Here is a 27,696-nt window from a genome sequence, read left to right as displayed (position 1 = left end):
TCAGAAGAGTGATTCCCTAACTCTGTATTACATACAACAGCCTTGTTTCACTGTATATCCAGAACACTGTACCTTTTCTTGGGATACTTCCTACACTAACCAGGAATATATAGCATTATATACCATTGCGTGCTGTTGTTAATATCTACTTCGATATCTCGGTATAAAATAGATATACAGATGCATACAGACACACAGCAAAACCTTCCACTACCTGAACTAACGAGCACCCTCTGCTGTCAGAACAAAAACGGTGCCACAGGGAAGAGCAAGACTGCCTGGGAGCTCACAAAGTCCTGCAGCAGGTTACACACGCTTCTGTCACACAGACACACAGACACATTTGAATTAGTTTTTGAAAACATGTATTTTTATTACCCTTTACAAGAAACAAATAGAAATTCTAAAAAGTATTTCAAGAATTAGACCATTTGCCCCAAGGATGTCACAATTTGCTGAGGCTTTGTCTAACTACTATCAATACTGACTGCACCAGTGGGCAAAACCTCATATAGTAGACAAGCCACAGCAGGTTTCAGTTATACATATACTGCAATAAAAGCAAATGCAATGTTAAATTCCCTTGAGACAAATGTTTAATTCTCCCTGAGGTTATTTGTTTTCACACACAATCAATTGCTTAAAACTTCTGCTTAAAAACAATACAAAAAACAAATCCACACACCACATATCCATGATTTATGGAACGGATTTCTAAGCCTGAAGTCTGAAAAAAGCCAAAGCCAGGGATTTATCTTTTTTTTTTCTTTAAAAAAAAAAAAAAAAAAAGGTTATTAACTAAGCTAAATTAGAACAACAGTTTGATTAACTAAACAGAGTTGGCTTCAATTTACACCACTGTTCCCTTAGTTTTGATTTGACTTCACTTGAAGCAAAGATATAGTTGATTGATTCATAGGAAAGATCCCACATCTGCGATCGAGTCAGATTAAATGTTTTTGCAACCAGCTCGTATTCTTGCGATAGATCTGTTGCAAATACGCCTTTATCATCGGTCTAGAGTTGAATTGAAAGAAACAAACAAAAAGGTCAAATTAGTTTTTCTACATCAAGAAGGGTTTTGCCCACACATTACAAACCTGTTTCGCCTTGCTATTTTGACATTGCCCTCCAGTTCTTTCAATCATTGGTTATTATTTCATATGTTATTTGCCCTATTTTCACTCAAAACCATTCAACACAATTAATACCTATGTAAGCACAAGCTTAAAAGCAAGTGTTGGACCAATATGTTTAAGTGAAGTCTATCAGTATATAAACAGTTAAGATGGTCACTCAGTTTATTGCTGATGTTATTATTAAATTTTCTCTATATGGATCAATATTAAGAACTTCCATTTGTACTAGAAGCATTTCTCAAACAGAACATTACAACTTGCTGTAAGCAGATTATTTGCTGCCACAACTCAAATTTTTAGTAAGCTCTGAACCAGAAAAGGAGATATACTTCTCCACTTTCACACCAGTTTTGCTCTTGGTATAAATACATGGTTAAAATAAAAAAAAAAAAAAAGAACTTACACAGAGCACTGCAGGGTGGCCCATGTTGTACCAGTATCCAAAATGGTGTTTCTCACAGGAAGGTACTGTCTGAGTTTTGATGTTTGATGTCATGCAAAGTTCTAAGGGAAGAAAACAAAACAAAACAAAAAAACAAACAAACAAAAAAAAACAACAAGGATATATGTCAGAAGAAATTATAGGTTTTTGACACACTAATAGACTTGCTTCTATCCCTAAATGAAAATTAAAATCAACTATTGTTGTTATAGTTGTTGTTTCCTTTTCATTTGAGACATCATTTGTCACCACAAATACATCAAAAATGCAAGTGTCACCAGTATACTTGCACAGGTAGTTCTCTCACATGCACTGCCACGTTAATTGTTTCCTATGTCAAAGCTGATCACAGACAAATCGGAGTTACTTAGATCAGCAGTAAGCACGACATTTTGAAGTCCAGAGATTACCAAGTAATTTCTTAATGTTTTTTTCTTACCAATAGGTATACGATTCTGTCTAACAAGTGGCACTAATTCTTCTGCACCACTTGTTGCAGAGTTGAGAAATGTTCCATGTCCAATTCTGTCAGGAGGCAGGCCCAGGAGAACTTTAGTCTCCTCTTCTTGATTTGGAATCTAGTGAGGATATATTTTACATTCTGTCAATGCGGCATAAAATAGCATATTAAATAACTACAACCGAGTCGAAGTTCTATTTTCAAAGCATATCTGATTTAAAGGAAAATGTTAATCAGAGTAAACATATGCATTGCTACCCTCTAAAGAAAGAACAAGTGCATGAAAGTGACTCCCAAGGTTGAATTATAAAACAAAGAAGCCATCACCAAGCCTATTGGAGTTTAAGAAGTGTTTGGACTGTGCACTTAGTCACATGGTCTGAATTTCTGGGTTGACCTGTGTGGTGCCTGGAGTTGGGCTCGATGATCCTTGTGGGTCCTTTCCAACTCAGCATATTCTATGGTTCTATAATTTTAAAAGGGTATGTAGCAGAAAATCACTATTTGAAACTCTGAAGTACCTACATTTGGAGGCCTCAAACTGCATATATAGATATAAAGAGATGTGTGACAACATATATCATGTCTAATTTTCTGAAGAAATTAAAATGCTTTCAGTGTTTATCAGTCTCAGAGTAAATTTTAGCCACTGATTCATCACATTGTATGGAGAAGTTCAACTCCTTCTACTGATATAAACAGAGCAAACAGGAAAGTGAAAGCAAAATTTTGCTCATAAAACTGCACAACTTTTACTGTACATGCCTTCTAATAAAATACTAGGAAAAGAACATGGAATCTCCTGGAATATTTCTAATTTTCAAATTCACACCTGCCTCCACTCTGCTAGGTATAACACAGTAAGAAACATTTCGACAGTTCTCATTCACAAATGATTGTTGAAGATTTGTTTTCTTTTGTCAAAAATGCCCCAAACTAGGGGGCACCAGTTTTTCACAAAAAGTTCAAAACCCACAGAAGTTCATGTTAGCTTCATCACGTTTTTTTTTGTTTGTTTGTTTTTTTAAATAGGAATTACAGAGAATTAAAATAGATAAAACTTTTACCTCTGAAAGATGTAATGCCAGCTTTAGACCTGCTTTTTTTGCTTCTGAGAGGGGTTCCAAAAAATCTTGACCATGTCCTGCCTTGAAGACAAAAACACATCATCATTCTACACCTTGTTCTACAGAACGCCTCTAGTTATATGATTCTAAAGCCTAGCAACATGAAAAAATAATTCAAATACAGCTACATGGAATTATTTTTCTTTTGTTGTTATTCCATTTTTGATTGCACCACATCAGATAACATTCTGCTATATGGGCACAATTTAGTCAATTTGGCCAAACATCAGTAATTCAGATGATGCCCACCAGTGAGTGCTAAGTCAACTGTCTTGATTTTGACACTGGTTCCATAACTGCCACCTATAGCTATTTCATTTCAATTTGACAGCTATCCTCATTTTTTTTTTTTGCTTGTTTAATACCCAAAGAGCATATGTTGCATCTAAACAAAATTTATACTAATGTCAACTTGAAATAGTATTTCATTTACCTCAACACAGTCAATCTGCAGCTACAATTTACTAACAGACGCTTGCCAGATAAATGTTGCTTTTCACAGGCTCTTTTTTCAGTGTTAAAGTCTACAAATCCTTTGTTTAGGGATTCTTTCTCCCATACAGCAACAGGGATTAACCTGGTATCAGAACTATGAGCGAGTCAATCAAACTAGTAACAAACATATGACAAAAACTTAAAAGAACGAAGTATTTTTGGAATTGCTTGCTGTTACACAATATTAAATATTTATCTTTAAGGACAGATCAAAACAAAACAAAAACTTACAGTTGGATCACCACTGAGATCAAGTCCTACTACAACTCCATCAGTGGAAAGAAGGAATTCTTCAGCAAGCTTAACAGTCTGCTTAGCAACTGCTGGGCCACCTCTTCTGTTTATTGCTATTAATAATCTAGGAGATAAGTGTACATGTCCGGTAAAATACAAGTTAGAGTGTAAAGAGACCAACAAATCTCATACCAATAAAAATGGCACTTCACTTCCTTCATGGTTGACTACAGAGAATATTTGTACAGAAACTATTCACGAAGGCACCAAAGTGCAGAGGGATATCAATCAGATCAAGATGTGACCCTGTGAAATGCAGCAGCCATGGTGAGAGGGAGGGCAGGGAACAACACATTGCTCTTTAACAGCCTGCAGCATCAGGTGAGCAACCTCTCAGAAAGGCACACAGGAAAAATGAAAAATCTTCAGCTTACACAAATAAATCTATTTGCTTGCTACTGAAAAAATAAGAGAGCCATGCAGATTCCTTGCCCATAAGCAACCACTGACATCTTCTAAAACCTTTCTGTTCATTTTAACTACCTCTCCTTTACTGCAGGTTGCTTGTGCAGCTAATCCAACAAAAATCTTGCAATGAACATAGGCCCTGAAAAAGACTATTTAATGCAATTTCCTTCAAAAGCACGGCTCCTGAAAACATTGCAGAGAATGGACAGTGTTAGAACTGAAGAGTTGCATTCACTTTTATTCTCTATAAGTAAAAAGAAAGTTTTTTTTTAAAAAAAAAAAGAAAACACACAGGTTTCCATATCAATTATCTGTTTCCATTCCATTTTACAGGTGACTTTCTGTAAAAAAGCTTTTATTAGTCAAATTGTATGCTAATAAAAATTATATATACAGAAATCACTAAACTTTATCTAGTTTAGACACTATTTTCTTTTCTATACTGATTTGTAAACCCCTCTGCAAACCATGACTGAGTATCAGACTAAACAAAACCTTGAAACAGAGGCACTCCATGTACTTTATTTACCTTACATCTATATCCAAGCCTTCTTCTTTACACTGCTTTATACCCTCAAGTATAGTTTCAACATACATCCTTTTGGTCATACCTACAAACACATGTACACATTTGGAATCAACATTTTTGAATTAATTTTATTATGCTGCAGATCCAACTCTCTAGTTTCAGTTTGCATCTTTTATTTTACTCCATAGTTTTCTAATTTACATAGTCCTAATTCAATTTCTAAATACAGTTTAACTTGGAACAAATATTTGGATTAAGCCTCCTCCTAAGGATCTAGGAAAATAACTTATTATGAATCAGAACGTAGCAATAGGACTTCTCTTGTGCATTTCTGTTAAACTGTATACAAAAGAAAATAAAAGATGGAGAAATAGAATAAAATATATTAGCTATTAAACATACTAGCATACTCAGATGTCACAGTGAAGTGAATAACCCAAATTCTTGGATAATGGAATTATAACCAACAAGTCTTCGTCCCCAAAAATGTAATAGTGAAGTGACATGTTTTTACTTCACTAAATCTTTGCTTTCATATTTAAAATATTTTTTATTGAACCAACTGAATTTGACTTCCCTTGTTATTAGCAGAATCTTAACTAAGTCTTATAGTACTTCAGACTTAAAAATTAAAAACTAGAACAGACTATACCTGTGGACTTTTCTTCTCTAGGTGTGCTCCTTAATTCCAGATACTTGACACCATCATCAGCAAATTCTTTAATAACATCTTTAGTTATCTGAGTAAGAAACAGTGTATTCAACGTGGTGAAAGTAACCCTTATAATTGTTTATATTCTCTTTTACAACAGAAGGACCTACTTAACTTTTGGTGTGAAACACTTACAAAAGTTCAGGCCCCATGTGTTTCCAGCACTCTCTGTCCCTGAAAATACTACACGATAGGTACCTTCAGTTCCCTCACAGACACTAGAGAGAGTTATAACAAATGAGAATTTTCATGTCTGAACAAGAACACTCTTCAGTTGGCACACTCATAACCCCTCTCACAGCTACTGCATCTTTCTCAAAGTTTAACAGGCTGCCTAGAAGTCCTTTTACAGGAGGAAAAAAAGAAGACAACACACCACTTTCTTCTCTGTTGTGATCTCACAACCACTCTTCCTGTCAATATTGTAATCAATGGTAAACATCCTAGTTACATAGTCTTGGTATATAACAATCCAAAGAAGATGAAGGAAAGTATGGTAAATCGAAGCTTTGTTAATGATGAGCAGACATCCCATTTTTATGACGCTAGCTGTCTAACCATCTGAGTGGTAATAATGACCACCATACTGGAAGCTCACTGCTTTTAAAAAATACCAAACTGAAAGGTTATATACAATCCTGTATTTCAAAATTAATGTGTCTTACACTAGTAAATTTGACTTCCAATTGGAGGGAACAATGTTGATACTGTTACTTGGAACCCAATGTTGTTAAACCAAACAATTTTGACTTTGCATATTGCTTGTTTGTTTGAAGCTAAGTCTTAATTAGCTTACCAGTAAAATATCTTCAGCCCTAGTGGTAATCTGATAGATGATCTGAAACATCTGAAAACATCTAAAATAAAAAGTTAAAAAATAAATATTGAACAGAAAAATGAGCATTCATAGAAAAAAAAAAGACACATATATCTTGAAAACATACTCAGTGTTCAATTATCTAACTTGTAGCTTAAATTACATGTTCAATTTTCCTTTAAAGGACAATCAAGACAATCTTAAATGCAATTTTTGATTGTAGAAGGTAACTACTTTAGCAAGAGAAAATACTGACATGAGACTTACATTTTGTTCGCAAATGTGTTTGTAAAAAGTGATCTTAAGTCACCTCTTAGATAGATATAACTAGAAAAAAATCGAACAGATCTTACCATAATACGACTCCAATACATATTTTTTGCAGTCAGTATACAAGGCCATAGAGTTCTGTTTTCAATTGAATTAAAAGACACTTGGTAAATGTTCATCTCTCACACACACATATCTACTCACTCATCTAAGGTTCTTTTCTTCCCTTTGTCGATCATAGTCATTCCGTTCTGGATCTGAAGGTATGGTTTCTGGGCCATAAGTTTCTTCATTGTGGCAGAACTGATACAGCCATTCAAATGAGCATGAAGTTCCTGGGGGGGAAAATACACTATGGATTTGTTTCTTTTAAGTGAAAAGGACAGCTTCTACACCTTGTTTGCGTTAGCGTTCTTGTATCTTACATTACTGTTTCACTCCAAGTTGGAAAACAACAATTATCTCCACGTTTGGCTAAAAGCTGCTTCCTCTCACTTTCACGTGCACAAGTACAACTAGGACTGTCATACTGTCACTCGGAGGGCTGTTAGCACTGATCTCACCAGGTGCACAGCTAGCTTAGCAAAGAGCTCTCCAGCTAATTGGAGCTAGTCTGCTCAACTATTTTTTTTTTCTCAATACTTTGAAGCCTTAACTCACGCCAGAAATCCAGCAAGATGCGGTCTCAACCCATTAATGGCACCTGGACTAATTGCCCTCCACTGCCCGAGACTGATTTCTGCCTGACTTTCTCTTGTCAGCCTGACCGACGGATCCAAACCCCAGACCCTCAACTGCATTTCTCACTTGATCTCTGCTCCTCCTTATGATCTCTGGGCACCTGATGTACAGCAGTTCCCCAGTGCCCTCCCAACTTGTTCCAAACCCGCCTGCCCCTTTACACACACCCACCCGGCATCCTGCCCTTCTCAGGGGGGTAAGAACTTGGTGAAACGTTTCCCCAAGGTTTGGAACGGCAAGCATGTCGAAAACCTAACTCTTACAAGATTCAATTTCGGCTTTTTTAAGATGTTACATTTCAGCTGGCTGAAGGCAGGCACCGCGCGGTTCAGCCCCGGCGCAGCCCCAGCAGCGCCCTGACGGGGAGGCGCGGCTGCGGCCGATAGCGGGGCCGGTAGCGGGGCGCCCCCGGCGCTGAGGCCTTATCGCCCCTGAAGGAACCGGCGAAACTCGGGGGGCGTGAGGGAAGGAAAGGCTCTGGGGGCCCGGGGCAGCAGGGAAGGGCTGCCCGGTGAGGGACCCCACCCGCCGCCCCCCGGGGCCCGGCGCTCACCACTTTGGGCAGCTCGCGGTAGAAGCGCAGCTCCCGCTCCCGCTCCCGCTCCCCGGCGGCCGCCATGGCAGCGCGCTGCCCGGGGGCGGTGTCAGGGCGGCCGCCCGCCCCCGGCAGGAGGCGAGTCCCCAAGAACGAGGCGGAGGCGAGGAGCCGCGGCGGCCGCACTTTATTCCCCACACAAGCGACAAGAGGCGGCAGGGACGGGAGCACCCCACAGCCCCGGCCCTGCCCCTGGTACCGGGCCCCCAGCGCGGCGCTAGGGGCCTGAACTGCAGTACATGGTTATATCCACCCTCCCACACACCCCTTAATTATTTTTGTAATTAACTTGCAGGTTTGCTAGCACAAGGATAACAGTACTTTTCGGTCGAGCCCAACCTAAATACAGACATCTTGGCATAATCCTAAAAGGTATCATAATTAGTTCATATTTAGATCTTAGTGCAGTCTAATCCTATAGCCCCACAGTTTTCAGTCAAGTCACTAAGCCAATGTCTTGCTATGCCCCAAAACAGAGATGAAGATCACAAAACATGGTGCTCTACAGACTGCTAGAGAACCTTAGGCAAATAAATTATCCTTCCACAAATACAAAAAAATACATATATTACTGACATGTTTAAGGAAGTCAAACTCAGCGATACAACATGAAGTAAACAACTCAATATCCCAGGTAGCTTACATCTGGTTTGATGCTTGACAGACCATCCAAGCTCAATAGTGCAGAATCCAGCTAGCTGATCAACTTTTTTCATAGAAAAATAACATGTCCATAAAAGAAAGGAAATGAATGTCAGCTTAGTGATCCACTCTTTTATTTTACCTTAGTAAAGGCAAACTAAGTACAGATACTGTACGTTAAAATATATGCACATAAAAAGAACAGCTGTTCTTTGTTCTAACTCAACGGCACGAATTTCTACGTTCTTCTCCTTGGAGCCTTTTCCCAGCAATTACTCCTCTCTGAAACATGCTGCATCTACATTTAAATGTAAAGAGAACCATCTGCAGGTCCCACATAGCCCACACCAATGAGTAGCACATCAATGAGTGTCCATATTCCGAGTCCACCAAAGCTGAAGAGTTTTCCCAGACCTTCCCGCCACTGGCCCAAATAGAAACGATCGGCTCCAAATCCACCAAGGGTGATGCTATAGGAATGAAAACAGGGTTTAATGATTTTTAGCTGAACTCAATTTTTGTGATACACTTTCTTCTCTGTACTTTTTTCTGTTGCACCTTTCTGATCAGCCTGCAAACTGATTATAGTTTTGTTTTACATTGTGCAAGAAACTTATTTTTTTGTACAAAAAGAGATGAGTCACTGAATAAGCTTTTGGATAAAAAAGCATTCTTAGCCAATTACTATTATCCAGAGACTTAAGTTTGTCATTCATGACAAGCAATAACAACCAAAATTCTCAAACAAAAATCTGTCTCTCTACTTTTCTAACCTGGCAGAAACTTAAAAAACAAACAAACAAGCTACAGAAACACAGAACCAAATGGTGCACTCGGCCCCATGCAGTATTCATGCAGCTTTTAATTTCTCCAGCTGGTGGTAGAGTTAACAGCTCTTTTTATAAAGGAAAGTGTGTTAGATCACATTCTTAATCAGAGTGTTAGTATATCTTTGTCTTGGGAAATACACGCTCTTACTACCTAATTTATCATTTCTGAAGTACTAAAACTCAATGAAAAAGGTAGCATGACCAAAGAACTTCATTTACTTTCAAATCATTATTGTAGTGCTCTAATGGCTTAATACATCAAAAATCACCTAAACAGCTTATTTCAAAACTGCTGCACTGGTCTCTTCCCTAATAATTTCAAAATGCAACGCAACAATCTTCCCTTTTAAAGCATTTCTAGCTGTAACACTTTGTAAAGAAGTCTTAAGTGTAATTACATTAACAAATGTAATATTACAAAGGGGTGGAAACATCCGAAGTGTACATAATTTTCTGAGCATTTATACCTCATTTGACATCATACAGAATAAAAGAACACACTACTCAGAAAAAAAGAATCATTTGTGAAGCCTAAGAAGCATTTGCACATGCACTGGAGAAGGTACATTAGATCCAGAAACAGGGTAAAAAAAAAGTTTTCTTTCAAGCTCTACTTACTTAAGACAGCATCTATTGTAAATGAAATCTACTGACATCATATGCCTCCAAACCCTAAACCAGACTATATTATGTATGGGGTACTCAGTACACAATTAAAAACACTCACTGAGCAGAAAAGCAGACTGAAGATTTTATACACAGTATGTTTACAACAATACACATTTAAACTTTTAAGTTCTCTAAAAGTTCTTTTGTACCTTAGTGCCAAGGCAGTAGACCACTTATAACCTCCAGTCCAATTGCAATAGAGCATCTTTGGAAAGACTCGATTACCTAAACATTAGAAAACGTTCAAACATTAATGCAACATACAGAGATCACACAATGAGCAAGAACATGACATGTGAAGCAAAAGCTTACTGTATTTCTCTAACAGGAGCCTAAAAGGGTTGACACTAATTGAAACAAGCACTGTTAAAAATGCCTACACTCCACAGTCCTCTGTTCCACCAATCTTTCTCTCACACCAGAGAACATGCAAGATAATTGAACAAATAAACAGGAAACACTTAACTACCTGGGGGAAATCAGCATGACATTTTTAATTGTCCTGCTGAGACATTTGAAATGGCTTCTATTAATGTTGTCCAAATTAGTTTGATTCATAAATAGACGTATTTTCTCTCATGTGAAGGTATACAATCAGTCATAAAAAAACAACAGTTACAATTAGATGTCACTTTTTAAAAGGAAGAATTAAAATGTAACTATAGAAAAAATACAGCAAGCTACTGTAACTGCTATAAACAACCACTGTGTTGACCTGCTATAAAAATGTTAAAACATTTTAGAAAACAAACTTTACAAAATCTTCTTTAGCCTGCCTTACCTAAACAATGAATGTGATCCAGCACCGTACAAGTGGCATTGTATCGCTGTCGTGGACAAGAAACCGTCATGCAGTTTGTAGAATTGGTACATACATAATCTGTTGTTGCAAGCTGCCAGCAAAACTGGCACGTCATGTTAATTGTAAAGTTCTCCTGCTCATGGTTATTCTGATCCTACAGAAGGGCAATATTATCACTTCATTAATAATACAAAAAGGTCAGCATTCAATATCAAATGGCATTTCATAGACAGACATTTTGGGCAAAATGGCGGTTACTCGCTCTTTACTACCTCCGTGTTCCACAGAAAATCAACATGAGAAAGCTGACAAAGAGGTATTCTGCACAGTTTTAGTATTATTACTTCCTCTAATTTAACCAAAGCTGCTGACAAATAGCTTGTTCTCACTTGCTGTCTCATCCTCAAGATCAGTTTGTACCTTTGATTTCGCCTCCCCATTCTCAAAATGGTTCAGTTTTCATTGGTCAGTAAGCTCATTTTACTCGATCATGTGGCTGCATGGCAAAAACATCCAATGCAAGAAACACAACCCAGAGAAGGGGAGATCTGCCTCTCCATCAGCAGCCTGTAGTTGGATCAGATTAAATGTATTTCAAAACTATGAACCTGCCTATGTAAGAATCCAGCAACCCCTTTAAAAAATAATAATTTTTTAAAATTATTATTTAAAAAATTATAATTTATTATATATTTTTAATAATTTATTATTATTTAAAATTATAATTTAAAAAATAATATTTTTTTAAAAGTTATTTACATGTATGACAACTTGCCACACTTGAATTAAATTACTGAAAATTGTGTTTAAAAGTAATAGGTTACTTACAACACAATGAACATGTGGCTTGACTTTGCAATCAAAAGTGGCTGGCTTCCCATACACACAAGAATAGTTCGTGTTACACGTCATACAGTCTGGTGGCAATCTACTGCAAAGTCCATTACTAGGACAATTACTCACATAAGATGGAATTTCTGTACTTTCTGAAAGGTAAAATACGTTAATAAAATTTAAAAAAAAAAAAATATATATATATATAGTCTCTCTACATACACACACATACACACACTGACACTGCGCACAAGGTTTTCCTTATGATACAGTGAACAGAATCCAAGTTATCCACGGAACACAGCAGAGCAACCTGCAAGGATCTTGAGAAGCTCTGTGCAGGACAGCACAGCGACACCGTACGATACAATACCAGAATGGTGCTTAACATGGGTTAACACAGAGTGCCTTTTGGCCTGTAATCCTCAGCAGAAATAATCAGTTTTGGCACAGATACAGGTCCCTTTGGTTCAGGACTAAATTAACTGTTTGCTCTTTGTATGTGTTCATACAACCACCTCTTAAACTGTTTTCTGGCTCAAACAGTATTACCTAGATGTTCTCTTCAATGGTTTACAAAAATTGTAGTTACATTGGATGTAGTTACATAGGACAGTAACAACTTCTTGCAGAATGTGCAAGTCTTTCAAGAACTTCTACCATCCAAAGTGAATGCAGAACACACGAACCACAGTAACAGTGTAACTGACCATTTTCTACCTGTAATATTTTATATGAACAATCTAATTATATCATCCGAATCAGTTGTTAATGACATTTAAAAGTAATTCTTGATGTGTTAACACTACAATGCCTTTGATTCATGTGAAAGCGTGCACAGGTTTCTCAAGCAGAATCCAAGGACTTTAGCACTGGACTCCAGACTCAGAGGAAGAAGGCTCACAGAAGGAAAAAAAAAAAAGCAATATCCTAACATTGTACCTGTCGTCTTAAAATTGGGAATATTTGTACTTGTTGAAGTAAGACTCTTTGCAAATGTTGATTGGGGCTGTGAATGCTTCGTGGTCATCAAAGATCCTGCTAAAAAAAAAAAATAAATGATATTTTTAGAATGACATCCGTCAGAAACAGCTTGATTTCAGCACACAGGTTCCATAACACAATGCAAAATGTAAGGACAATGAAAACACGTAAGAATACGGTTTCATATTTTACAGCTCGCAGGACATTCACGTTCAGACGAGCACTGGAGCCGATTCTCCCCCTTGGCCGAGCCGCGTTATTTCAGCCCAGCCCCATCCCCCGGCCCCACACACCGCCCAGCGCCTGCCTCACACCGCCCTGGGGCGCACCGAGCCTGGCGCAGTGCCGGGGAACGAAGCCTTCTCCCCCTCACCCCTCACGGCAGGTACCGCCGGCCTGCCCCGCTGCCCCCCGCTTTCGCCCCGGGAGGCCACCGCACCCTCCCCGGCTCGCCCCGGGGACAAGGCGGTGCCGGGGCCAGGCTCACCGCGGCCGGCGAGGCCGTAGAGCTGCGCCACCAGGAGCGCCAGGCCGCCGAGCCGCCGCAGGGCGCGCACCGCCAGCGCCGCCATCTTGTCTGCACCGCCTCCCCTCACGGCCCGGCCCTGCCCGCCGCGGGGCGGGGACGGGGCGAGGCCGAGGCGGGAACGGCTGAGTGGGCAGCGAGGCCGCCCGAGAGCCCCCCCCCCGGCACCGCCGCTGTGAGGGGGATGAGCTCGAAGGGGCAGCGGGGCGCTGGGAGGTCGTGCCCGACCGTGGTACGAGACTGGAGCAAATGGCACAGGGAGGGGGCAGCCCCGCAGGCAGCCGCAGTTGACCGTGGCCTCCAAGTAGCGGCCCGCCCTCGGAGCCTGGGAAAGGGGTCAAAAAAACAGCACAGGAAGAAGCTGCTGACCAAAAGTGGGCCCGCAGGACCAAAAATAAATAAATAAATAACAAAGATTTCACGCAGTCTGTTACCAGATCCACCATCTCCCCTTCTCAGAGGGCAGGGGAAGGGCATTAAAAAAAATAAAAGAGCAGCTTCCTTTTTACTATTTCTTCTTACTATACTCGTCCCAAATTTTATTCATCAAGATCCTGATGATGAGACTGCCTCTCTTTCCCCTCCCTTTGCCTACCTGTGCTTTTCTCTCCCCGTCACCCTGCAGAACACGGATTTATCACTCCCTTTAAGTTACAACCTTCAGTGACCTCTGCCACTGCTGCAGTGCCTCTGGAAGCTGAGATACCTACCACATAAATAAACTTGTGCTAAGAAGGATTATATTTAAAAACCCCAGAAATTCACTTTAAAAAAAAAAAAAGAAAAAAGTTTTAATTCTAGAGTCTAAACACATCTTAGTTTATGTATGGTAAACAAAACCTGAGATTTTACACCCAAAAATATATTGTTAAAAATGGTACCCCACATTATGGAGTTGAACAGAAAGCTTTCCCAGCACTTCTTCCTTCGATTTTTTTTTTTCTTAAAGTTGGTGATAATCAGTTGGCAAAAATTGACTCACAAGACTAACACCATACCAAAAATAGGGCCATTGAACATAAGTCTGCACAAGTGGCAGGCAAAAGGGAAACAGTAGATTTGTATCTGTAGGACATCTGTGTATCAAACTACCTTCTGTTTCATTTCAGTGATATGGGAATCATTAACTGCAGTTGTATACTTCCCATCACTGAGTAACACTGAGCAAGATCTCAGCCTTGTTGCTAAGAAAGGGCATATAAAAGTGAAAAAAATAATGGTTAAAACTCAGTTCTAAAAAAAAGACTCCATTGGTTGCACCACTAACTTTAGGTCATTTATAAGCATAAACAATTAAGTCAGATAAATATAATCAATTTATATTCCATCATACTTAAAATGGAAACAATGAACATTATGTCACCCATACCTTTTTAGTACTCAGTATCCCAAGCAAGCACAGCAATAAATTACATACAAAGGTTTTCTGAAGGTGAATTTAGTGGTGTTTTTTTTTTTCTTTCTTTCTTGTTTTTAAGGAGCCAAACCAACAGCAAACACAGGCAAAAATAAAGCACTTTGCACACACAGATAGAGTGGTTAATTCAACTTCATTCTTGGCAATCACATTTATAGCAAAACAGCCCACCAGCTCATTCAGTGCCTTCTTTCACTGAGATTTTCAACAGAGATGCAGAGATTTTCAGCAGAGAAGCTATTTTCCTCCTACTCCAAAAATACATATTTGACATAATTTGGAGTTAGAAAAAAAGTGAAACCCAAGGGTGAAGCTTTGGATTTCAGGCCACATCAGTTAGGCAACTGCTATGTGACTGAGGTAGTTCAGCAGCAGTAGCAGCAGCCAGTACATTTCCCTGCCTCCTGTTGCTTGAATCAGTGTACCTCTGATTCATTTACACAGTCAAATCAACATATTTTAACAGAAGTGTAAGACTTCTATAAGAAAAACCTCTGCAACTAGCTCAAATTGGAATCCCACATCATTGTTAAGAATTACCAGTTGCATTTATACTCTCATGCTATTTTTCAAGCACCAACATTGCTACATTTCCTTGTTCTGTGCACCCATTAGCTGCAAATTCTTTCAGATGAGCATTACTGCTGCAAAGGAGGAAAGCAACACTATTTCACATGGGCAGCTAATATATATATTTTTTCCTAACAGCAACGTTAGAATTCTTCTTCTGCATTTGGAATATGTGAATTCTTGAATTTCTTGAGTTTTTCAATAGCAGAAGATACTGAAATTTCTCCATGAACCTTGTTGTCTCTTGTTCTCACATTGACGGCATTATTTGCTTTCTCCTTTTCTCCAACCACTGCAAAACACATCAAAAACAATATTAAACTGACAACTTACTTTACAAAGTAAAGTCTAGGCAAACTCTATACTCAACATTAAAACTTAAATGATATTCAGAAACGTAAGATACTGAAGTTACCTAAGATAAAGTTATATTGAGCCAGCTGTGCATTTCTGATTTTCTTGTTTAACGTGCAGCTCTGATCTAGATCCACATCTGACATAAATCCTGCTTCAAAAAACTCACTGCACACCTAAAAAAAATAAAATTACTTTAACATTAGTGTATATTCTACAACATGATCTTGTACATACTCTAATCCTTCCAATAAATCACAGAAGTGCATAATTTGGCAGTTATGAACAGCTGTTTTAATGAAGTCAATTACGTTTTTTGAAGAAAACTGCACACACCCTTAAGGGCGTGACAAGACCTCAAGGCTTAACCATTCCTTGTTAGAGGAAATACAATGTAATACCCATATCAAACATTTGCTAATCTCCTCAGGTAGTTACACTGCTGAACGCCAAAAATGTATACTCAGTCACAGAAAGAAGAAAAGGAGAAAGGTGAAGGAACAAAACCACTTATGCTTGCACTAAAAGAAAAAGGGGGAGGAGGGGCAAGTAGAAAATAACTCTGCTCAAATATAATGCAGTCAAGAGTATAGACACTAGGAATATATCTACCTCTACATTAAGCAGGTATTTTGTTATAGAACTATTTGTTAGAACGTAAAGAATGTAGCACAGAGTATTTTTTCCCATAACTAGTTATGAATTATGTAACAGTAACAGAACCCCAAATATTTAGTTATATTTCCCTTTCTCAGGTTGAAGCAAGTTTTAGAGGGTTCAGAAAAATTCACCCCCAAATGACTTCCATATTATTAAAGCATTCACTCTTTGTTCTAGGACAGCTATTTAAGGAGCTATTAAAATTGCTTGCTACAAAAGGCTCTACTCTCACCTGCTGTGCATACTCCTCAGAAGTAGGTCCCACAGGCACAACCATGACCTGCCGTGGAGACAGCCAGAACGGCCTGGCAAGCATGACAAAAAAATATCAAATGTCTATTTTACATTTTCGTTCATATCCACAGAAATGTTGCCCAATATTATTTTTTTTTATTTCATCAAAATATTTATTCAAGTTAAGGATGTTGTATAAAGTTACCTTCATAATTGCCAATTCATATAAAATAGAAAATAAATTGATTCCAGTGAAATGACACAGGCAGAACTTTGATCTTCTGTTCACTTTTTGATTTCACAATTTTAAACAAAATTCCAAATTTTCACATAATTTTCACTTTTATTTTTTATATAACTTTATAGCGCTAGGTGGACAGTCTCTGTGTTTGAAAGTGAGAATTCACTCTTCCTTAATCATTTGATCCATTAATGAAGAGAGAGCTTTAGAGCTAATTCAAGATGAAGTAGAACAACTTACTAATGAAAAAATTCCTCGGCATACCTAGGCTAATTTATTCCTGTATAAGTAACTACCTTACATATACTTAGCATTTTCCCAGTACAACAGTATGGCTTCTGAGGACAAAGGAACAAGTAAAATGAAAAAACAAACATGTGCAATTGCAATTGTTATCTCATAAAACTGAAATTCTAACCATGAGCTATTAATAGAACAATACACAATTCTGACTATAAAATTAGACTTCTTTTCTTGTTATCTTCCCTAATTTTGAGAAAACCTGAGCGAAATCGTTCTGCATTATTATAATTTATGGGACATTAGGGAGGATCTAAATTTTCTAGCAATGCTGTTAAACATTTCTTAGAACTGCATTTGTGCCACATACCATTTCCCTCCATAGTTTTCTGCTAGAATAGCTATCATCCTCTCCACAGATCCCAGAATAGCTCTGTGAATGATCACTGGTCTTTTCTTATCGTCGCCATCTTTACTGAAAAAGAATAACCAAAATTCAAAAACATATTTCTCTTAGATCATGCACACACAATCCTAATTCTTTTGATTCTACTACTCATGGAAAAAGAAAGCTAGTGATTTATACTAGGCAAAACTTGCCATTTTCATTAATAACATACTTCAAGTAACGTAGGCTTCTAAAGGAATACTCAATAATCACAGTGACTTAAATAATCATGCCTGTAGCTACTGGAATGGGTTCCTAAGTTTTAAAAGGAGACACATTACTAGGCTGAAAGTGAGTACTGAGCCATATGATCAGTTGTCTTGATAACTGGTAGACAAGACAGATCATCAAATTTTCCTAAAACCAATGGCATTTACAATTAAAGTGAGCTATCGTTACACCACTATACTGTGGAAAAACGTTCAAGTTCATGATTTAGTCCTTTCACAGATGTTTCCCCTAATAAACCACACAGGGTACTTAGTTGCAGACAATTAGTTTGAAGATAAGTAGCTTAACCACTCACCCAACATAAGTAAGATTAAATCGAATGGGTAGTTGGAAGTCAAGCTGGATAGTAGCGCATTGATGGTATCTGCCAATAGCATCTTTAATTTTAATATCAATCTGTGAAACAAATTACCACAGTTACCTGATGCAGTTTGTTTACGTGTTGTCTGTATTCTTGTCCATCCCCCAGAGTCGTATTAAAATACTGATTCACTAACCTTAGGACCATAAAATGCTCCGTCTCCTGGATTCAACGACCACGGTGCTGCAAAGTTATTCAAGCTGTTTTGAAGTTGCTAATCATAAAAACGAAAGATTTATTAACAACCAAACAAAACAAATAACACCACACTGCCTACGTGTTTTATAGTTTTCCAACATGCATTTCTATTAAGTACAATATTCAGCATCTGATTTATACCAATTCATTGTCCAACATGAAAACTTAAATATCTACTTCTATCCACTTTTGCAAACGTTAATATTAAATGATGTTTTGTTTTTGTTTTTTAAAGTATTAATTACCTTTTCAGCATGATCCCAAATCTCTAAATCTCCTAGGTATTTTTCTGGTCTTGTTGAAAGATGCAGTTGAAAGGTAAAGCCAAAGACAGCATAAACTGACTTCAGGAAATCAAGACAGCCCTTAATTTCCTCTTCAATCTTAAATGTAAGCAAAATAAAGTAGTTTGAAATTAAAATGCAGAAAAAAACCTTTTATTTACATTTATGTACATTAATATATAATTGGATTTGCTGAATTCTGCATAATCAGAGTAAGAAGCTATTGAATAAAAATGATCACATATGAAAATTACATCCTACAAACCAAACCAAAGTAAGAGAGAACTGAGGTACTTCGGTTTGAAAGCAGGCACAGGGAAGTATTATTTTTGTTAGGCTCAGGCTTCCAGAGACAAATTGTATGATCTGGGATTTCACTGAGAATTAAATACTTATTCAACAATTTATTGAACAATTGCCATACTATGACAAGTAAAACATGATCAGCAGCTCTTTTGTTTTTGGAAGCAGGGGGGAAGATGAGGGAAGGAGAAGATTTTACATTTTGTGTTTTTATTTGCCCAATATATATTTCTCAGGGGAAAAAAAAATATACATATATATGCATTATATATATAAGATTAAGAAGGAAACACCTAAACCTAACAAAAATATCAAATGCAGCATTATGTTATAAAACAGAAATGATTCAACTGGAGTGAAAATACTTAGGGAGTCTTTGGTGAATTTGGGAGATACTTTGGGGATTTTTACTCTTTTATGTCTATCTCTGTTGGAGAGGTGGGATAACTTGTTTGTTTCGTTTTTACCTGCTCTATTGTGCAAAAGATGTGAGCATCATCTTGTTGGAAGCGCCTTACACGAGTCAAGCCACTTAAAGTCCCAGAGAGTTCATTTCGATGAAGAACTCCAAAATCTGCAAGTCTAAGAGGCATTTCCCTCCATGACCGTGGGCGATGGGCAAACATCAAGCTAGAAGGAACACAACATAGCCTTGCTTTTACCTTTCTTAAAGAAGACTTAAGAAAATACAGAAACTAATGATCAATATACATAGTATTTACACTTTTTAGCATTTATTCATTCAGGTTATCCTCATCAAAAAAGACAGGCAAATGGAGAAAGCAAGGTACTTTGAAAGTCTTGCTAAAGACCACCTAGAAAAAGAAGTGAGAATAAAATCACAATTTGTTCATCTATACCTGCTTTTGACACACCATATCCCGTGTCTCTCTCTAACCAACATAATCTGTATTTGCTACTGGTACAGACTAGTATTATCACACACACACCTAGCTCATTTCGTATAGACCTTCCTACAAGAATTTTATTTGGTGACACTGTCAGGGAGCTCTCTGGACTTCCTAGTTGCTTAGTAATCTACTGCATACACAGGTAACAACATGTATTGATGCTCCATTTGATTTCCCCTCAGCCCCACAAGGGATAAACCCAGCGAAGTAAGAAGGTTTTCAAATCAAAGTACTAACCAATGTCCTGGGCAGTTCATCGGTTTAAGGGCAAAAGTTTCCTTCTCTATCTCAAAAGAGAACATATTTTCACTGTAGTGCTGCCAGTGCCCAGAAGCTTCCCAGAGTTTACTGTTGAAGATATTTGGAGATACAACTTCAGTAAAATTACGCCTACGATATTCCTCCTATAAAACAAATACAACATTTAAAAGATGATACAGCTTTCTACAAGCAAAAAGTAGATTAAAGAAATCAGGTGTATTTTTTTTTTTTTTTTTAAACTGTTTTCTTTAGATGGCTGTTTACTGGAAAAGTAAATGACTACTGCACATGTAGGTTTTACACCTCTGCAAAAAGCACGTTAGGTAAGAATGCTTTCCTATGTCCTGTTTCTGAAAAATGTTTGAGCTGTAAAATCTTAGGGAAAATCTGGCGTATGTTTACATATATAGATGTGTCTCTTTCCGAGGACAGCTCGGTGTTATGAACAGCTTATCACTTAAGATGAACAATCAGCATTTAACTTGTTTGAAATTAAATCTGTATATACTTACTCGTATGAAATCTGTGAGTGTGTTATAAAGAAAGGCACCCCTGGGGAGGAAAAAGCAGCTTCCAGGACTCAAGTCATGAAAGAAGAAGAGTTCTTGGTCCTATGTGAAAACAAAACAGAGCTCTGTAACACTTTAGATATATCTCCAGTAGTTAACTGCAGAAAATGACTATTTCACACACTGAGACTTAATTCACAAAAATGAAAGATTACAGCAGCAAGATGATTTCTAGTAGTTTACAAACTCTCAGCAGCAGAAATAAACAGTGTACCTTTCCAATTTTCCTATGATCCCGGTTTTTAGCTTCTTCTTGGAATTTTTCCCATTCCTTCATCATTTTATTATCAGGGAAGGATATTCCATAAATTCTCTGCAGAGTTTCCATGTCAGCTTTTCCTTCCCAATACGTAGAGGAATTCTGATGGACAAAACCCATCATTTAAGATACGCAATATATTATCTCAGCAAGAGGAAGAATAAACACTAATGCATTCAAATGCTACGCTTTTTAACTTGGGAAGAGAATTATATGCAGTCAACCAGCAGATATTTATATTAGAGATACTTCCAATGTCTTTTAGTCAGCATACCTAATGCAGAAAGCATGAACAAGAGTCACTGGTCAGGTCATACTCATTCTACTTAGATACCATATTTTAACTAGCATCATGTCATGTTTTATTATCTCACATTTTATCTTCTAAAAAAATGACACAAAAGCCAGCACTTATGTTCAAAACATAATGCAAAAGGGGAATATGAACGACAACATGAAAATAACTCTCTCACAGTTACATCCTAGCTGTCTGACAGTCCAACACCAAACCCCTGTAACTCATGAGTTCCATAGACTTGAGTTAGAAAGCCAGCAGCAGCAAATATGATGAATGTTCCCAGGAGGTCTGTCTAACAACACTACCGAAATTAGCATTTGCAAGTAATTGAAACTACATACTTCCTGCCAGCACTGCCATTTTTAAACAGCAGCACTTAACAGCCTGCCAGTGCCCACTTTGCCTCCTGTACCTAAAAGACTCCATCTTATAAGGTCAAAATACTATTCCTTTAATTTTATATTGATTCTATTTTATATTGATTTATCATGAAAATACGATGGTGCTGAAGATACTAACAGCCATAAAGCAGCACTGCCACGTTAGCTTTGCCACATTTTCAGAATAAGCAAAGCAAACAATACAAAAGGACATTGGCATAATCACTTCAGGAAGAATATATAAATAAATCAACTGACCAACTTACTGTAGCTAAGATTTTAAACACGACTAATTGAAACTTACCTTAAATATTTTAAGGGCCTTAATTTTTCCAGTGTGTCTCACATGTGGACCCCTGCAGAGATCGATCAGTGGACCACATCTATATATCAAAAAAATGTGTTTATTTCAAAACAGTCCAACGTTTGAAAATGCAGTCACTAATGACATCCAGTGATTCAATTTCAATGGTAACTTATTTTAATCTTTTTATTGCTAAGGCAAGCAGTGAGAGGCAGATTTGCTATTTGCCCACCAGTGGAGACCTGATCTGTTCTAGCAGAGAAGGAAACGATTTAAATTTATGTAAATAAGAATACTATTTGTAAAGTTCTAATTATGCAAGTATAGAAATTGAAAAAGAGAAAACAATTTACTCTCCTCTCAATTTAAATACAATATATTTAACTATACATTTTTTCTAATACCTTTTTAATTTATTTTGTTTACCTGTATACTGTGGTAGTTGGTGTGTTCACCTTCTCATTAAGTATACGACACTTAAACTTGTTATACTGTGTGGGGAAACATAAGAAGTCAGAACGACATTATAACAGCTACTAGAACTCTATTCTAAAATGATGTATTAATAAAGCAAACACATCAGTAAAAGACCATCACAACTAAAAAGTCACCTAATCACATACATATATGCAAACATTCAACATCCTTTCAGAAGAGTTATTAAAAAAGGGCAAAGAGACCAAATATCTTAATTGCCCTGACAGCATGTTAAACATAGGAATTAGCACCTGAAGCACTTCTGAGAGTCAATTAAAACACAGTACAGTGAGACTGGTAATATTCACCCTACAAAAATGGAGGATTATGTACCAAAGCTTTCTTTTGATTCATCTCTGCAAGATAACCAGAATGAACGTACTCCTTTTGAGTATAAATCACTCTATCATCTCATTGAGCTTAAGGTGTTTTTTTTTTTTTTTTTTGCAACAATAAATTGTTTTATTATTGCTTGAAAACCTCCTGAACACTTGAGAAGAATAGAAGGGCAAAAGAATGCTACAGTTTTAATTTGTTTCACCAGAGAGGTAGTATTCTGATGAGTTAGTCAAATGCAGTATTTATAAAAGTTACATTTTAAAATATCGTTGTACCAGAATCACAGCTACTCTGAAGATTTACCTTAAACATGTCTAATAGGATCTCCTTTTTGACTTCCAGCCTTTCAAAAGCCTGTTTCTCTTTTATGATGTTTTTACAGCGGTTCTCTAGTGCTGGGAATTCAGTACTGGATACACCTCTAAACAAACAGAGGAAGGCAAAACAAATGCAAGTTAATTATTTTGATATTCACATCATACAAGCAACCACTTTCCAGTGGTCTCATTTGAAAAATACAGGGTATGTTGTCATTTGCCACAATATTGTCTTAGCTTCTTATAGTTAACTGTACTTTTAGACACTGGCCTCCAAAACACAAACAGTATCACCCTGAACTATCTCACTGAAATCAACCCAAAATAGTCTTTGACTTGTTTATATGTCTGGAAGACCATTTAGGTTCAAGTATATATGATTTAAGGGAAGAAAAAAGAGGCTAAGCCCTACTGGAAGAGCTAGTTTATCAGCTGATGCAGATTTAGCATTCTCCCTGACTACAGGGAGATAAACCAGGAAAAAACAGAATTGTAAAGCTGCACACAAGGATTAGACAAGCAGTAAACACCAATATGAGATACGTGCATACGTGCCATTTCTACAAGTGCCTATGTCACATTTAAACCAAAATCACATGGTTCTTCAAGGAAGCTGTCTCTCATGAGCTTGAGGAAGTTTTACTCAGAAACTCTACATTTTTTTCACAGAGCACTCAACAACTGCAAGTCTTAAGGAGCAGGTGTCTGAACACTGCTCTTGAATTTAAATATATACGCAAACATACAGATCTGTACACTGTCTCTCCCTTTATACACCACACACCCCTGTACCACGAAAAGGGCTAACCTGTCTGTTTTAAATCATACTAGAAACACGTGATTTTACTTTTAATATGCAGAAACATTATGGAGTAAAAAAAACAACAACAACTTTAGTACAGAGCTTCAATACTGAGTATTAAAGTTCTTAGTGATTTTTTACCTATCTTCAATGTACATGTCATAGTAAAATCCATTCTCGATTGGTGGTCCGTAGCACAAGCAGCCCCCATAATAACCTTCCATGGCCTCTCCAAGAATATGAGCGCTTGAATGCCAATAAACCTGCAAATAAAATCAGATAATCATGGGGTCATTGGCACTATATTGTTAAAAACAAAAACCAAAACAGAAGCATGGCTGCAGACAGGAAAAACACTGGAATCAATGCGATTTAAATTCTGTGAGAATTACACTAATTTTCTGTTCTCATTTTTAACTATGCTAAATGTTTATTAGACATTTATTAGTGTAATAATTTCTACTTCAACCATACACTGGCAGCTGTTGCATTAAAACCCCATCTTATTTCAGACTGAAACATGATTATACCTCTATACAACTCAGTCACTGTACTAAATGTATTTTGTTCATTTACAAGTTATTTTCTGGTCAGTTAAGTCTATGCAGTATTAACCACATCCAAAGCAATATAGCCAATTAAGTTGCTGCTGTTTACATATAATGTATTTATTGACATGACTGTAAACCACATTATGTGTAATGTCAAAAGATGGGAGTCAAAAACTCCATAGATCAGTAACTGTCTTATGCTCTAACTCCCTACGAATTCAGAGCACTTAATAGCCTTAAAGACTCATAAAATGCCTTGAGTAAACTTAATCATATGAATAATTTTTTGATAAAATGAAGTCTAATTATAGTGCAGTAAGATAAGTACAGGGTAGCATCTGAAACCCACAAAAAATCCTGGGCATGTCACTAAGCATATTTGTAATTTAATTGACCAAGATACGCCTACTTAAGTTTCTAATAAACACTGCCAAATCATGGAGGTATACATTTCATTTATGACTCAAATGGGATATTGGACAATTTTTAGAAAACTCTCAGACTACCTCAATGTTGCCTTCAGTGTCTGATCTTCAAAAACACTCAAAACAGAGAACGCGCATCTCTTAACTATTTCAAGTTAGCAGACAGATCTAGATATTATGTACAAAATCTGAATCTCAGTTGAGAAATAACCTATTTATGTACAAGAGAAAAGAAACAAACAGTAAGATTTGTTTCACCTACAGATTACAAGTAATTTATATTTAATCATCTTTATCAAATCATGGCAAACATGACTTCAATAGTTTTTTAGATATTTTTAATTCAAGATTAAAAAACCATTTTAATTCAAGATTAAAAAACCACTGTTTTTCACTTGATTAAAAGAGTAAGTGTTTACAATGTTTACGTACAGCTTGTGCTTCTTCATTATCAAACATCAGCAGCTCCAGAGTACAATCTCCCTCCAGTGGACGATCCAGGTCCCACAGTTCACCATTCACTTTGGCTATGACTGCATTTGAAGCCAACCCTTGACTAAGGAACAAAAATGAGGACAAAATTTTTAGGTTCAAATTTGCAAAAATGGTTATGTTTCTAAACCTTACAAGACCCCACCCAAATCTTGAAGCACCTAAAAGTCTTGATTTTTTTTTATTTTTTATTTTTAACATTTTGCTACTCTTAAAGCATAAACATTTGAGGACTTGAGATATCGTTCAACTATTTTCAGTGCTGGAGATCTACTCTGAAGTTTCTGCAGTTAGCCAGTAACTCACAAACCTTTACACATCTCTTAATTTCTAGCAGTCTCACTAATTGCCGTGTTTCTCACACCAAAAGCACAACTCATTCAACCCGGAAGTTACCTGATTCCTACAGCTAATTGGTATGGTGTGGTTTTCCATGATTCCCCTTCCACCGTCTTTCCATCTGTCAAAATAATTTTGATGGGTTTGCTCTGGTTGGCTGCTCTGTAAGCTAGCAAAGCATCATGTTCTTTCTTCAGTGTTTCATAAAGCTTCAGTCTGTCTTCTATGAAGCTTGGCTCATGCTGTAGTTACAACAAATAAATGAAATCATATACAGTAGTCAAAAATTACTTGCTAGAGAAATTGAACAAAGCGGTCCATAGTCCCAACAAATTCTTAGAGGTTCCAGCTGAGACCAGAATTCAATGTATTAGAATTTACACAAACATGCAGCAAAACGTTTGTAGGTAACTATACAGAGGACAGTCACATCCAGCTTGCTGTTTTATAGCGACTTTCCAATATTCCAATGCACCTTCATCCATCCGGGCCTAAATGGCTTTCTTTGTAAGCTTGACCTCAAAGGGAAGCCCATATTCCTACACAAGTTTTTTCTGGTTGACAACACGGGAAGTTTGGGTCATTCCAATGAGACCTCACTTCTGCCAGTCCTTGCAGAGCATCAACTCCAAGTAACTCGGGATAGTTCAGGGGAAGTTTCCATTAATGTAATAAACATTTCACAATTAATCTAGCATAAAGTGAATTAAGATCTATCAAACTACAGCTACTGCTGCCAACACCCTCTTTCAGTCAGTCACTGTGCACACTGTTTAACTATTTGAGAAACGCCGCTCTCTTTAGGAAGCACGGGATCCTGACCCTTTTTTCCCAGAAGCCTACATACTGTTGTTACATTAAAAGTAGAGGTCTAGGGATACACGATGAGCTTTGTAGGTAATACATTTCTTTTCAATACACAAGCTGTAGAAAGCCTTCTTCCCAAAACCTGGGATTTCAAAATACAGCAAAGTATTTCAGATTTCAATCTCTTTCCTGAACCTAGCCAAATACTCCTCCTTTAATTATGAGATATATAATAATAATAATAATAATAATAATAATAATAATAATAATAATAATAATAATAATAAACCACTTACATCACTCCTGCATCCACTGGCTTCATTTTCCTTCTTCTCTTCCTCTTTATTTTGACTCAGTGCAACAGGCGGACTTCCACTGGAGACTTTCTAAAAACAGTAACATTGAGTAAATCACTGTGCTTTTGAGCCTTTCCGCAGCAATCCCTGAAGCACAACAACGCCGGTGCGCCCAGCAGCAGGCCCCAAAGCCCCTTCCAGCCCGTGAGGGGCCGTGCCCGAGCACTCGGGGATGCCACTTGGAGCACACCACGAAGGCTGCGACCCCCTGAGGGGCTGGGCGCTGAGGAGCCGCCCTCCAACACCCCGTTCTCACCATTCCTCCCTCACCCCTCACTCTTCACCCCCCGGTGCTCCCGGCCCGGCGCGCCCCGAGCGCTACCTCGCCGCCAGCCGGGGGCTCCGCCGGCGCTGCCCTGGCCAGCTCGGCCGCCAGGCTGCGGCGCAGGTGGAGGAGTCGGTACCGCAGCTTCTCGTTCTCGGCCCTCAGCCGCTCCACCTCGGGGCTGCAGCCGGCGGCCGAGCGCGGCGCCCCCGGCTCCTTCAGGCGGCCGACCTCCGCCGCCAGCCAGCGCAGCTCCTGCTCCTGCCGCCACAGCCGCCGCGCCGCCGCCTCGGCCGCCGCCATCTTGCGCGGCGGGACCCGGCTGCTGCCGCCTCCCCGCCCCGCAACGCCCCACACGGGCGGGCCCGGCCCGACCCCCGGGGCTGCCCTGAGGTGGTCAAATAAAATAACCGGTGCCAGAGGTTATTGCGGGGGGATGCTTCCTGTTTAAGGTCAATTCTGGTGAACGTTCTGTTAGCGTTGTTTTTGGCGTGTACAGTGTCAGAATAAATTAGGCGGTCTGAAACAAGCAGCATCCTTACCTAAGCTGCAAAACCTGGGACCTTGGCACCAAGGTGAATCAGCTGAAGAGCCTTGAGTCCTGTGTGGCTGGGACCGCGGGCTTGGACAGACTGTGCATGTCCTGCACGTTCAGTCAGGCTCGCGGCTTCCTTTACGTGTCATCGC

General features: G+C 38.2%; 3 protein-coding genes across 6 annotated transcripts; all 3 read right to left on the bottom strand.

Annotated features, from left to right (window-relative positions):
* Positions 1 to 776: 776 nt before the first annotated feature.
* MAPDA (N6-Methyl-AMP deaminase) lies at positions 777 to 8,803 on the bottom strand. Of its 3 annotated transcripts, none has more exons than XM_068695316.1 (10): positions 8,673 to 8,803; positions 6,898 to 7,028; positions 6,403 to 6,463; positions 5,547 to 5,634; positions 4,895 to 4,976; positions 3,895 to 4,021; positions 3,109 to 3,189; positions 2,021 to 2,159; positions 1,543 to 1,643; positions 777 to 1,017 (listed from the first exon to the last, which is right to left on the bottom strand). In XM_068695316.1, the coding sequence occupies exons 2-10, from the start codon at positions 6,984 to 6,986 to the stop codon at positions 826 to 828; spliced, it is 960 nt and encodes a 319-aa protein (XP_068551417.1). In that variant the 5' UTR covers positions 6,987 to 7,028; positions 8,673 to 8,803; the 3' UTR covers positions 777 to 825. The 3 variants fall into 3 exon arrangements, with proteins under 3 accessions (XP_068551417.1, XP_068551416.1, XP_068551418.1); XM_068695315.1 differs by lacking the exon at positions 8,673 to 8,803 and adding an exon at positions 7,988 to 8,633; XM_068695317.1 differs by lacking the exon at positions 8,673 to 8,803 and having other exon boundaries at positions 6,777 to 6,914.
* Positions 8,784 to 13,487, bottom strand: TM2D3 (TM2 domain containing 3). Of its 2 annotated transcripts, none has more exons than XM_068695320.1 (6): positions 13,278 to 13,487; positions 12,749 to 12,844; positions 11,801 to 11,958; positions 10,952 to 11,126; positions 10,320 to 10,395; positions 8,784 to 9,141 (listed from the first exon to the last, which is right to left on the bottom strand). In XM_068695320.1, the coding sequence occupies exons 1-6, from the start codon at positions 13,360 to 13,362 to the stop codon at positions 8,976 to 8,978; spliced, it is 756 nt and encodes a 251-aa protein (XP_068551421.1). In that variant the 5' UTR covers positions 13,363 to 13,487; the 3' UTR covers positions 8,784 to 8,975. The 2 variants fall into 2 exon arrangements, with proteins under 2 accessions (XP_068551421.1, XP_068551419.1); XM_068695318.1 differs by having other exon boundaries at positions 12,749 to 12,847; positions 13,278 to 13,457.
* A 1,092-nt stretch (positions 13,488 to 14,579) lies between these two features.
* Positions 14,580 to 27,360, bottom strand: LOC137862859 (threonine--tRNA ligase 1, cytoplasmic-like). Its single transcript, XM_068695303.1, has 19 exons — positions 27,067 to 27,360; positions 26,685 to 26,774; positions 25,639 to 25,823; positions 25,183 to 25,306; positions 23,916 to 24,037; positions 22,959 to 23,076; positions 22,266 to 22,330; positions 21,840 to 21,918; positions 20,813 to 20,959; positions 20,542 to 20,640; positions 20,006 to 20,172; positions 19,325 to 19,487; positions 18,516 to 18,653; positions 18,209 to 18,286; positions 18,007 to 18,107; positions 17,403 to 17,507; positions 16,550 to 16,622; positions 15,719 to 15,833; positions 14,580 to 15,595 (listed from the first exon to the last, which is right to left on the bottom strand). The coding sequence occupies exons 1-19, from the start codon at positions 27,310 to 27,312 to the stop codon at positions 15,447 to 15,449; spliced, it is 2,364 nt and encodes a 787-aa protein (XP_068551404.1). The 5' UTR covers positions 27,313 to 27,360; the 3' UTR covers positions 14,580 to 15,446.
* Between the last annotated feature and the right edge of the window lie 336 nt (positions 27,361 to 27,696).

Source organism: Anas acuta, chromosome 12 (genome assembly GCF_963932015.1).
Source record: "Anas acuta chromosome 12, bAnaAcu1.1, whole genome shotgun sequence".
NCBI classification, from domain to species: Eukaryota; Metazoa; Chordata; class Aves; order Anseriformes; family Anatidae; genus Anas; species Anas acuta.
Note: the sequence above shows the minus strand (reverse complement) of the source record. Positions and strands in the feature narration are given on the sequence as shown.

What these genes read in the sequence shown, in the direction of transcription:
- TM2D3 (XM_068695318.1), bottom strand. Translation starts at nt 13,362, where the DNA reads ATGGCGGCGCTGGCGGTGCGCGCCCTGCGGCGGCTCGGCGGCCTGGCG. An exon ending in GGATCACATTCATTGTTTAG is followed by an intron (nt 10,396 to 10,951) that starts GTAAGGCAGGCT and finishes TCTAATGTTTAG; the next exon opens with GTAATCGAGTCTTTCCAAAG. An exon ending in TCTACTGCCTTGGCACTAAG is followed by an intron (nt 9,142 to 10,319) that starts GTACAAAAGAAC and finishes TCATTCCTATAG; the next exon opens with CATCACCCTTGGTGGATTTG.
- MAPDA (XM_068695315.1), bottom strand. Translation starts at nt 8,053, where the DNA reads ATGGCGGCCGCCGGGGAGCGGGAGCGGGAGCGGGAGCTGCGCTTCTAC. An exon ending in ACCGCGAGCTGCCCAAAGTG is followed by an intron (nt 7,029 to 7,987) that starts GTGAGCGCCGGG and finishes TTTCCCCCCCAG; the next exon opens with GAACTTCATGCTCATTTGAA. An exon ending in GGCTTGGATATAGATGTAAG is followed by an intron (nt 4,022 to 4,894) that starts GTAAATAAAGTA and finishes CTTATCTCCTAG; the next exon opens with ATTATTAATAGCAATAAACA.
- LOC137862859 (XM_068695303.1), bottom strand. Translation starts at nt 27,312, where the DNA reads ATGGCGGCGGCCGAGGCGGCGGCGCGGCGGCTGTGGCGGCAGGAGCAG. An exon ending in TCTTTTGCACAATAGAGCAG is followed by an intron (nt 18,654 to 19,324) that starts GTAAAAACGAAA and finishes CTTACATTTAAG; the next exon opens with ATTGAAGAGGAAATTAAGGG. An exon ending in GAAAACTATGGAGGGAAATG is followed by an intron (nt 16,623 to 17,402) that starts GTATGTGGCACA and finishes CATGCTTGCCAG; the next exon opens with GCCGTTCTGGCTGTCTCCAC.